Source organism: Cebidichthys violaceus, unplaced genomic scaffold, assembly GCF_023349555.1.
Source record: "Cebidichthys violaceus isolate CVI_PGR_0920_01 unplaced genomic scaffold, fCebVio1.0.p SCAF_24, whole genome shotgun sequence".
In the NCBI taxonomy this organism is placed as follows: domain Eukaryota; kingdom Metazoa; phylum Chordata; class Actinopteri; order Perciformes; family Stichaeidae; genus Cebidichthys; species Cebidichthys violaceus.
The window spans coordinates 7,674,793-7,686,458 of record NW_027176417.1 but is presented as its reverse complement, the minus strand read 5'-3'; the positions used below and the strand labels follow the sequence as shown (position 1 = coordinate 7,686,458).

The 11,666-nt window shown below is 46.0% G+C and overlaps 2 protein-coding genes across 2 annotated transcripts; both read right to left on the bottom strand.

Annotated features, from left to right (window-relative positions):
- Positions 1-1,047: 1,047 nt before the first annotated feature.
- Positions 1,048-4,787, bottom strand: LOC137879086 (transmembrane protein 182-like). The gene is made up of 5 exons (XM_068719659.1): positions 4,459-4,787; positions 4,187-4,283; positions 3,997-4,104; positions 3,779-3,916; positions 1,048-1,444 (listed from the first exon to the last, which is right to left on the bottom strand). The coding sequence occupies exons 1-5, from the start codon at positions 4,627-4,629 to the stop codon at positions 1,170-1,172; spliced, it is 789 nt and encodes a 262-aa protein (XP_068575760.1). The 5' UTR covers positions 4,630-4,787; the 3' UTR covers positions 1,048-1,169.
- Positions 4,788-4,987: 200 nt separating this feature from the next.
- Positions 4,988-9,786, bottom strand: LOC137879064 (actin-related protein 3). Its single transcript, XM_068719637.1, has 12 exons — positions 9,604-9,786; positions 9,141-9,196; positions 8,464-8,588; positions 8,270-8,380; positions 7,941-8,036; positions 7,580-7,687; positions 7,329-7,472; positions 6,719-6,892; positions 6,534-6,626; positions 6,313-6,438; positions 6,110-6,193; positions 4,988-5,934 (listed from the first exon to the last, which is right to left on the bottom strand). Exons 1-12 carry the CDS (start codon positions 9,645-9,647, stop codon positions 5,839-5,841), a joined length of 1,257 nt encoding a protein of 418 aa, XP_068575738.1. The 5' UTR covers positions 9,648-9,786; the 3' UTR covers positions 4,988-5,838.
- Positions 9,787-11,666: the final 1,880 nt, after the last annotated feature.

Genomic DNA, 11,666 nt, shown 5'->3' with positions numbered 1-11,666 from the left:
GGGATGGAGAGGAGAGGCACGGGAGCGTCAGACATGAAGGAATATGGAAAGTCTCGCTGATGAGCAGTGTCAACTCTTTCCTCCCTGTCCTCCCCCTCTCCCCCTGCTCTCCCTTTTGTCACTGTAACATGTCAACGTCTCACTTCTGTTTGCCTTTTCCAATTATCAAGGTGTGACTGTGGGCTTCCACAACCCCTCCTCCCTCAAATATAATGTTAACTGTACTGAACTTGAAGAGGAAAAAAAGAAATCTTTTGTTTGTCAGGAAAATTATAGGATTTAATTATCACTTACAAATGTCTCTCCTGGTTCTATCCTCTGCAGGCTTTATGTGATGCGAACGCGACAACTTTACATTCTGCAGTGATGTTGTTGGACATCGTCGTGAGTGTACAACGGTACCCTGAGACAACGCTGTCCTCTAGTGGCGGCCGCGTGTCTCACACACACTGCGAGGCGTCTCTGCTGTCACAAAATGGATCATGACAGTCTAATTTATTATTATCTCCGTCCCTCTCTGACCCAATATTTCACAGCTTCAACCTGACGTCCCGATGATGGGCAGGCTCGGTCGCACTCAATCTGCTCCGTCCTTCGGCAGGCCTCTTCCCTCCACTTTTGTCAAAATTGATTTATCAATTATAATCAAAGCAGAGCGAGAGTATTGGAGTATTAATCACATTTGGATCTGTTTAATAGACTAGAATAATCATTTAGAAAAACTTCAAATTAAGGATTCCAATTATCCCCGCTGATGGAAAGCTTGAGTGACCACCTGTCAATCACTCTGTTGATGCCAATCTACCAAAGGTCTTTGTGCATTTAGGTTTGAATATCAACATTCTTATTTGCAGCAGAGAAAGAGCGGGAGAGTTGCATTACGTCAGCAAGACAGGAGCACGTTTATATGCATGTTATGTAATACGTCTAAATATTATGACTTAGTTCTCCTAATATTGAGACCATAAACTCATGTTCACAATGTTTACTGAGGGAATAAATCAAGAGAGAAGTAGAGTCATTTTAGACTAGACTTCTATACGACCAGACCTTTTATTACTGCAACCAGAGGCCTCTAAACCTCAGGTTAGCACAACGTACACATTTGAATTAGTACACTCAGTTTGGCACACAAGCTGGATCCTCCATGTCTAGGGTTAAGGAGGGAATCACAGATAAGCGTCAGATGCTGGACGTTCAGGAGGTCTGTCTCTTTTATCGAGCCGTATCCCTCGAACGCTGCGGCCGACCAGGATGAAGAGCAGCCCGGCCAGCAGGAAGAAGAAGACGCCGACCGGAGCCAGCAGGAACGAAGGGCCGTGCTGGACCGTGAGGTGGAAGGAGGGGCAAGTGGAGACTCTGTGATGCAGCGCAAACTGCTCCAGAGTGTCCAGGACCTGGACCCACATCAGATACATCACCAGCACCGCCAGCAGACTGAGACCTGACAGGCACAGAGTTTTAAAGAGTCAAGTTCTCGTCTTCAGGGTTCAGCCCCGAGAGCATATGTGACACTTGACCCCGGAGTCATTTTGGGTAAATAAAATGACTCCAGGGCTTATTTCGCAACATCCCTTACAGAGACAATATGTTGACTCACACATGATCTCTGTGTGAACATCAAGAGAGACATGATTTATGGTCGGAGGCAGCGATCACGTTCTCGTGGTTTGGCAGCTCTGCTGATACTCTGGATATTGATTATGGGTTTTGGGGCCAGCGTCTAGTCTTTCCAAAAGATTACTATCAACTCCGGTCTCCTTGTTGAACTATTTCAGTCATGTATGGAATGTAAACTCTTTCCAAAACTGAGTGAAAGAAAAGCTCAGGGGAGAAAGGAGGTTACGCCAAGAGCGTCAACAAAGACACTGAAAGAAACTCCGTCTAAAACTTTAACGAAGCCAAACTTTTGAACCTCTTAAAGAAAACACACACACACACACACACACACACACACACACAGACAGACAGACAGACAGACAGACAGACACAGACACACACACACACACACACACACACACACACACACACACACACACACACACACACACACACACACACACACACACACACACACACACACACACACACACACACACACACACACACACACACACACACACACACACACACAGACAGACAGACAGACAGACAGACAGAGTGAGACTGATGGTGTCTCCTCCTCACACACATGTGCTCAGTCAAGCTGAGGCTCTTTAAAAGCTCTGTCCAGCTGTGGACAATGTGACCTAACGAGCACCAGCCACCAGCAATCAGGCTCAATCAAGACGGGCGCTTTGTTTTCACATTGAAGAGTAACCCTTCCTGTTTGTATTCATGTTCAAGCAGAATCATTTAAAAAAATACATATTTTAAAAAAGCAGCAAAATTAGATGGGAAAATGGATTCCCACTTAACTTTTAACTGCGTAATTAAAAGCCATATTTAGTCATTTAAGATGTTTCTTGCTCCTCTCAGAAATAAAAAGTGTCTTGTGTTTGTGTTTGTAATATCTTATTGACATGCAACAAGACATTGTTCAATGCAACATCACTTATTTCTAAATTCTCCTGAAGATCCCAAAATTCTGAACGATTTTTTAAAAAAGGTGAAAATGTGCAGAAAAAGAATCTAAATCCAGCTGTCACTAAACAGTATGAATGTGAGTGTTGATGTTTCATGAGGTGCACTAATAGGGCGTCAGTGAGGATGACATGATGCTGTCAGACAGAACAGCATGAAATATAAGTGGGAAACTGGGTGTTAAAGGGTTCAAATTGAGTCTTATTAATTTGAATAAACTAATATTTGTGGGTTAAGAGAGTCAGATAGAAACCTGAACTCTTGGCTGGATGATGGTTCACAGAGCCCTGAGGCGAGTGGTTTTCAGAGTTGGACTCCTCATTTCCATCATGACTATGCGCATAAGTTATTGTAATATCTGTGGACCGTACACAAGTGACCACAAACCAAACGCTGGCAACTTCTCCGGGTCACATTTCTTCTCTGACTTATTGATTTTCTCAAACCGAGACACATGAAGAGCAAGAGAACGTGGTGCACTGACCACCAGCTGCTGCCAGAGAGGAGCTGGTTCACAGGACGCCTGCAGAACACATCCTGCACTTCAGTTTGTCTTCATGATGCTCCGGTTACGTTTCTCATGGCCACTGAATAAAGTAACAGAGCTCTTAGGCGGGGGATGATATGAAAATGTCTCAATTATTCTGGCCAAAATATCTGCGTTCACCATATTTTCCTGATAATCATCAGAATGTGCTTAAAAATCACTTTAGGTTACGTTTGATATTTTGAAGGCATTCACTGGTAGGACACACCGTTAAATCATAAGGTCCCCCTGCAGATAAAGATGTCTTACATGATGATTCCTGCATTTGAAATCTTTATTTTTCACTCCTCTACCATGATAGTGAGCTCCTCCACGTCACTCCTAAGTATAAATCCACTATATTCACCTCTACGATCAGCTGATTGTGAGTGTTTGTATTGCGATGCTATACCCCCCCACCTCCACTGCTGTCAAAGAATGGCACTAAATGGCTCCGTAACAGGCCATCTTAAACTGTCATTATATTATTATATATTTTATATTTTGTATTATCCACAGTTGTTTTTCAAAAATGACATGTTTGATATTTCCTGTGCTTGAGTAACGTGACCGCTCAGCTGTAGGTAATGACACCTAACGAGGGGATTCAACAGCAGCCGAGCCTCACTGAAGATCAATCATACATTTCTTTGGCTGATTTGTCCTTACCGCCACACAGCAGAAGGGCCCCCCCCACCTCATAGAGCCTGTGATTGGCCAGCGGGCCGGCACAGATGACAACAAATCCACCAATGAGGACCGCCGCCACGCCTGCGACGAGAAAGATGCTCCAGAAGGTCCTAAAAACTGAGAGAATATGAGGCCTCGTAAACCACGAGAGACCGTGACGTAAAACAAATCAATGAATTCATAAAGATAACACCGACCGATGGCGGAGTGATGCTCATACGGTTCTGTGGGGGAACTGTGTGGCCCACGGACAGGAAACGGGAAGAGGAAGGCGGCTCGGCACACCTCTGACGGTGGCTGAGTAGCTGAAAGAAAGACGCAGCTGTGATGCTGTTGTTTGGCAATTTTGGATTCATAAATGCGTCGTATTAGTCTGCAGGTTCTTACAGGTCCAAAGGTCCCACATAGAGTGTTGATCTGACACAGCTGTGAAAGAGCACCGCCAGAACAGGCCCTCATGGAAGACCCTCACGCCGTCCAGACCCTGGAGGATCACACAACCCAACATGACCTCCTCTTCCTGACAGTCCGATGCAGACTCTACTCCTGTTCTAGACTCCGTTGGCTAATTGTTTCAGTTGGTGTGATGCATGTGTGCCACTTCCCTCCACGTTTGACAGGATCTGTACAAATAAGCTTGAGGTGTTCAGTTTAAATACCTTGGCGGCGCTCTTCCCCTCTCTCAGGTCTCCTCCCTCCGGCCGGCTGCAGGACTCGGCCGCCAGCAGCCAGTACTCGGTCCCGCAGGACAGAAGTGTGAGCAGGAACCCCGACGCTCCGAAGAACAGAGCCAGGAAGAGGAGCACCTTCAGCCTCTCAGCGGGAGACATGTCTCGGTCTCTCGTCCCCCTTTCTATAAACCTGCACTTGTCTTCAGCCGCGCCTCCCTCCGGCTCTGCTTTCTACTGCGGTTCATGTTCAAATTCACCGAATAAACTCTTTCACTGACCGGCTGCTAGGTCCATCCGTCCAGAACCCAGGGAGCACCGTGACAAACCTCTCACGCTGACATGAAGGAGTGGAAATAAACTCTTGCATCATGAGTCAGTCAGTCTGAGGGATACAGTTACAGGAGGGGGGGGGGGGCTTACCCTCACATAAATATAGCTGTTATGAGAATAGATGCAACCCAAAGATAACCACGGCGCTCTTAACAGGGCAGCTTGAAAAACACAAATCACAAGTGTAGAAATGTCTCCTCGGCATTTATTGGAATGCCAGCATTGAAATCCAGATGTGGTACAGAACAAGGCTATCCAGCAGAACTGAGATCTAGGCAACAGTGATGGTCCAACAACAGTCACTTAAACTGCAAGTTCATATATTAACAGGACAGGTTGGTCCAGATGATTAACACAAATAAAAAGGTCAAAGGGAAGCGGTGACGATGAGTCCCACTGCTGCAGGAGAAAAGACTTCAGAGACACCTGGAACTACAGGGAACAATGTTTGAAACGCCTGACTGGCTTTAATAGTCTAAACTCAAATAAATATTCCTTCCAGGTACTGAGGGACACGTTCAAAGAGAAGAGACACAAGAACAGAGCATCAGGAACGGTCAGTTTGCCTGCTGATCGATTCCTTTTCTTTTTCACCCGATGATCAAAACGGTGTTTTATTCACTGACGTCCTGCTTCTTCAAACAGTATAGAACACATAGCAACACCCCAACCCATACACACAGAGACTCATGTTGATTAATTACATATTACAACCCTGTGAGGATATTATAAGCACATATATACGAGGCACCCAGAAATTAAAGATGTATCACCTATTATTAACCTACTAGCAGTGAACGTTTTATTTGAGGATCCTTTGGGCCGAGTCACCTCTCTCCTCCAATTTTGTGAGGATGTTGCCGCTATTTTGGCAGTTTGTTTGGTCCGCTGTCGCTTTATCCCAACGAACGGGTCTTGTCGGAGCATCCGTGCAAAGGCTCATGGGACTTCCACAGCATGTGAGGTCCTGCGGCGCTTCTTCCCGTTTTTTTTTTTTTTCTTCCTCCTCGGCCTCCGCTGAACGCGCCGCCGCGACGCCTAAGACATGACGCCGAACACGGGGTTGTGGCGGCAGATGCTCGGCCCGATCTCCTCGTAGTCTTTCTTGGTGTGGCACACTTGGTAAAACTCCGGCTGCCGGAACACAAAAGACCCTGTTAGTGTCATTTCCCTTTACCTGTCATAGATAAAGAGTGTGTGTGTGTGTGTGTGTGTGTGTGTGTGTGTGTGTGTGTGTGTATATATATATATATCAACCTCTGCAGGAGGGATGATTATGTGTCGCTAGAGAAGCTGCTCTGATACTCACAGTAGACGCCAGCATTGACCCTCCGAACCAGACGGCGTACCGCTGCATGTGGTGAGTGATGACTTGCACGTCGATGGGCTTCGGCTGCAAAAAGAAAAGAGGATGACTCCGTCAATACCGAGACAAGAAACAGCACTTCCTGTAAACTGCTCTGAAGAAAAGAAGTCGCTATGTTTCGTCCTCTTCGTCCTCTTCGTCCTCACCTTTAGCTTGCCGCCGCTCAGCTCTTCGCTCATCTTCAGCCGTGCGTCCACGGTCCTCTTGAGGTCCCTCTGCATGCGTCTGCCGAAGTCCCTGAACATGGTGGAGCCTCCGGAGAGCACGATGTTCTGTGACACAAAGAGGCGGTGCACGTTGACAACAAGCAGACACACAGACTGGCTACAGCGCCTGCAGCTGGCCGGAGAGGCCCGTGTTCCTCTACCTTGTAGAGAGGACGCCTGACGTCGATGGGGCAGTTCTGGATGACTTCGTCCACCACCTCGGAGATGGGCTGGGTGAAGTCTGGGTTGGCAAACTGGACGAGACCAAAGAGCAAACGGGTACTTCACAAACCTGACGACAGTGTTCATCCATCAGCAGCAGCTCTACGTCGTACAGACTCTTTACCTCTGGGTGGAAGAAGATCTCGGGCCCCAGGAAGCGCTCGTAGCCCACATCGATGGTGAACTCCTTCTTGGAGACGGAGTTGATGCCCGTGTACTGCTTGATCCACTTGGAGCCGTCTGTGTCGTACTTGTTGAACTCCTTCACCAGGTCGGGGCAGACGTAGCTGAACCGCTCCTAACGGAGAAAGACAACGCAGGGCAACTTTTAGCGGATGCAACTAGCGATGTGGTGGCAATTCAACAAAACCAAACGTCTTATAAAACACCTTTCTATTTAAAACGTGCAGCGAGTGCTGCGTTTCTGCAGCTGCACTGGCCTCTAGTGGTCAGACTGAGCATAACATCCACTTCCTGTTTTGGGCAACAACACAGGAAGTGGATGTTATGCACATCATTAAAGCGACTACAGACCAACCTCTGTTGCATGTTTGAGCTGCAGCAGGAGAGGGATTAGTGGGAAATGCACAGTTGAAAATCGCTTTAAGAGTTTAAATCAAACAGTGAGCCACACTTACAAAATACTGTGTTCATCGTGTCTCGTCACTTCTCATAAATCATCAGATGCTGTCCACTAGCTCAACCAGCTTTTCTGTTTCTGGAACCACTCCTACCTTGACAGCTTTGGCCGTCTCCAGAGACTGCTCCGGAGGAATCCCCACCTCCCGCTCCCTCAGCAGCTGTTGGGTGAAGTAGGTGATGTCTCGACCAGCGATGGGGATGTGCTTAATGCAGCTCCCGATGACGTAGCCTTCAGCCTGGAACGCACACGCACACACACACACGCACACACACACACACACAAGGTTTAGGGCTGAGAACGAAGCAGCAGCAGAAAGGTTAACCCCGAAGAAGCGACACTCACCACCGGGATGACGTGAGTGACTCCGTCCCCGCTGTCGATCACGGTGCCCGTCAGCGTCCGCTCGCCCACCTGTCTGGATGTCCAGGAGGCAGCCAGCGCCAGGACGGCCTGAAGCAGGACGCACAACACAATCACATGACGTCACTAAAAGCAGCGGTGACAACATCGTGCAGGATTTACACCAAGTGAAACACTTAAAAACAGACTAAACTTAGGAAGAAGAAGTGAAAATGATCGTTTCCTCATTGAACCTCTGAATCACATTCCGAGTATAAGAGGTTTTTCCAGCCCACAGGTCTGGTTTCAAACATGCCCTACAAGGCTTTCCTACTTCAGGCGCCGGAATGTTTTGGAAACGTACCTGAACAGCGATGTAGAGACCCGGGACGTTGAAGGACTCAAACATGATCTCTGCGGTGTATTCTCGGTTTTCTGGTGTGTTGAGAGGCGGCTCTGTCTGCAGAGAGACACACAGAGAACTGACGACTTTAAGCCATTACACTACTTCTTGTTTTTGAGAAAAATGTCATTAAATGCAACTAAAGGACATTTCAATTGATGTAAAAAAAAAAAAAAAAAAAAAAAGACCTAACTTCCAGTTTTGAAATTGCAGGAAATGAGAGACATTTCTTCGGATCGTGCTCTGCATAGTGAGGTTGTAACTCTTGTTGTACACAGCTCTGGTCTTACCAAAAGAAAGTAATGGTCTTCAGGTTCTGCCCGCAGATACTTGAAGATGATCTGCTCCATGAACCTCTCCATCAGGTCCCAGTCCTCCACTATCCCGTGACGGATGGGCCACTGGAAACCAAGAAGGAGACTCTCAGTGTCTGAAATGGGACGGCTTCACAGGAAGCACTTCTCTGTGAAACGTTCCCGTCTACCTTTGTTGCATACGATGGTTTGTCTATGGCTTCGTCCCCGATGAAGAAATCCAGGTCATCGACACCCTTCATCATCCGGCGCTGGGCCTGGTCTCCCACCTTGGCTGATTCTTTGATTGCGATACCTGGAGATGAGACAACAACTCACTACACGTGTTCACCTCTCAGTGATGTCTAACGTCCCGACTAACGCTAAGACGTGACCCTTTAGTAGCAGGTCATAACGCTCTGGGTTCATGCTGTAAGCTAGGTCACTCCCTAAAACAGCCCTTGAATAACACAAGACATGAATATGACGGTTCTCCTCTTCAGGGAAACCATTAAACACTCTTGTCTTTACAGCTGAACGCAGTCGTGTACACGGAGATCCCCTCACAATAATTGATTTTTAATGGCGCGCCGTCTTCCTGGTTTCTGTCTCACTGCACTGTAGTAAGAGGAAGTCGACCTGAAACTGTCATCATAGATTCCTCATTCCATAACTACTTTGCTTCATGAATTTAGAAACAAAAAAAGATGGTTAACAATATAAAATATTATCTAAATATGGTTTCATTGACCAACTGTATGCAAGCATTTGAATAATTGTATTACACAACAATGTAAATTGTGTCACGCTCCAGATAAAATCATAATTTGATGAAACAATGTTTTGGTCATTTCTTCCATTCACTTACATGAAGGTATGATGAACTGTGGTTCTGTATTTCCTGCATAACCAAGCTTTGTGTACCTACGAGAGAACAACGGAGAATACAGGATGAGTTACAGTCGCATCCTCAAGGATACATAAACTACAGACCGGTGCGTAAGAGAGCAACACCCGAAACACTCTGGATAACATTCATCCTGCTGAGGGAATTGTCCAGGAAGTAACATTAGCCTCGGCAGCTAGCAGCAGCTAATTACAACAATAAAACAGCATTGAGAAGAGAAGCACACAAAACTAAGCAGTCGGTCACGTTAGCGTGCTAACATGCGGCGTTCAGTCTGATTTTAAAGACGACATAAGAACAAACAAGCAAACAGATGTGGCTAAGTATGGTTAGCATCTTCCAGGCTAACCAGCTAGACGGGGCGTTAGCTGGAAGTTTGACAGCCGAGGCTAACGCTAACTAGCATTGCGTTGTTGTCACTTACCCCGTGCCGCAGTCAACAACACAAGCCGGTAGCCGACCAGCCATGCTTGCTCTCCTTTAATCTATCGACGAGCAAAGATATCAGGCGCCCGATATGAACGGAGATCTGTGACGGTAACTGATTGCAATCGCAGCAGCCTGAATGAATAGCAGACGCGGCCGAGATTCACGAACGCTTCCGGGTTTGGTGAGATTTCTTCTAGTGCAGAGTCAGCAGCTTCGAAGGCACAACACCGACCCCTAGTGGACGGAGACTGCTACTGCACACAAATACTGATTTCAACGTTTTTTGTAGGGTTTTTTCAGATTAAATGTCAAAACTATGACATATGAGAGAATGCACATTTGTTAAATTAGGGCTAGACTTTTTTTTAGCATGTCCTACATTTATGATGTGTTCCTGTTTAGTATTTATTCTGTGCAATCAAAATTAAGTCTGTGCTAAAACAACATGCTAACATGAGACATATTAAGCATAAAATAATCAGATTAAATAAAGAACTATGTAATATAAGTATTACAATACTTATTGTATAAAGACTATTGCAGGACACAAAATATAACATGAATAAAGTTTACAATGTTAAAGGCAATGTTGCAAGCAGCTCTGTATTTTTACTGTGATTTTCCATTGAAGAACAAATAGGAACCAACCTCATCTCGCCCTGCTGACTCCACCAGATAATATCAGTGATTTAGGTCCCATCAAAGGCCAGACGAAAGGGTCCTCGACCTCCACCACGAGCGCATGGAGGGCCACTGATAAAGACGATAGACGAGCAGGAAGGAGCTTTAGGGCTCGATTGTGGCTTCAGAGCGCCCTACCACATTAAGAGCAATCCCAGGGCCAGAGAACATTGGCCCTCTGTTTTCAAGCGGACTCATCACTCACACAAGAGTCTCTTCAGCACAGCCCTCGGCTGATAGAAACAGTCCTCGCTGTGGAGCCAGGCCACTTGATGGAAACTCTCCATCAGGAACTGTAGGAGAAACAATTTGTTTCAGCATCGTCAGAGGAGCAAAGTATCCGCCTGGAGCCGCTATCAAAGAGATCATCATGAGACGAACTGTACAGAACACGAGTGGTGTCTTTCATCCTCTCTTTTCACCTGAAATGAGCAATACCATCATCTTATAATGACTGTACACACGATGGTCTTATCCAGACCAATTGATGACGGAATTAACTTTATTCATAACAAAGTGCTTCACTGGGAGGAATATGAGAAAGTTAGATATGAAGTTGAGACATAAAGCAAGAGAAGAACAGGTTTTTTAAAGTTTCAGAAAATATGTAAAATGTCTCTTTCTCCGTCGTGTTTCTGCAAATGTTGCATCCCTGCGTGTCCCTGTGTTGAATACTAGAGGGCACCAGTGCTCTCGTTTTTATAAAACAGCAGAGACCACTGAGCCACTTACCGCGTGACAAACGGATCAGACCGTTCAGCCCTCCTCACTGCATCCAGTACAACCAGTTCTCCTTTGCTTTGCTGTTTCATGCAGAGGTGCGATGCATTCAACACTAGTCTGATGCTCGTTAACTTGAGTCATCCCCCCTTTGCGCCGCTGTAACTTTGAGGCATTTAACTGTGTTTGCCTTTCTTTTACTGGCCCTGCTTACTGGAATGAAGACGTGTGTTACTGCTCTGAAGTGGAGTTAAAGTCTAGTGAAGGAGCTTCTTGTGTCAGGTTGACTGCTAAGTCATCAGATTTAGGAGGATTGTTGAAGCCTATATTCACATCCAATATGTTTAATGGAACTTCTAATTTAATATCATTTCATTTTAATTCAGACATTCAAATCATTAGAAAAATATGCCTGATGATAAATACGTCTAATGGAAATAAATGAGATTCGATGCATACAGACGGCCGAGCTGTGGTTCAATAACTACACTATCTGTACAGCTGAACTGAGGGTAATTGAATCTCTGGAGGTTTTTGATCTGTTAGTCCAGCGCTCTGTAACCGCCCACACCAGAATAGATCCCCCCCCCTTTCATTTCCAATACACTCGGCCTACACAGTAAACAAAGTAGACGAGTTTAGGTCCCTCATCAACTG

Coding starts and splice junctions, on each gene's coding strand:
- LOC137879064 (XM_068719637.1), bottom strand. CDS start 9,647: ATGGCTGGTCGGCTACCGGCTTGTGTTGTTGACTGCGGCACGGG. Junction 8,381..8,463: donor AACCATCGTATGCAACAAAG/GTAGACGGGAAC, acceptor CTTGGTTTCCAG/TGGCCCATCCGTCACGGGAT. Junction 8,037..8,269: donor AAGACCATTACTTTCTTTTG/GTAAGACCAGAG, acceptor GTCTCTCTGCAG/ACAGAGCCGCCTCTCAACAC.
- LOC137879086 (XM_068719659.1), bottom strand. CDS start 4,629: ATGTCTCCCGCTGAGAGGCTGAAGGTGCTCCTCTTCCTGGCTCTGTTC. Junction 3,917..3,996: donor TGAGCATCACTCCGCCATCG/GTCGGTGTTATC, acceptor ATATTCTCTCAG/TTTTTAGGACCTTCTGGAGC. Junction 1,445..3,778: donor GGCCCTTCTGCTGTGTGGCG/GTAAGGACAAAT, acceptor TGTGCCTGTCAG/GTCTCAGTCTGCTGGCGGTG.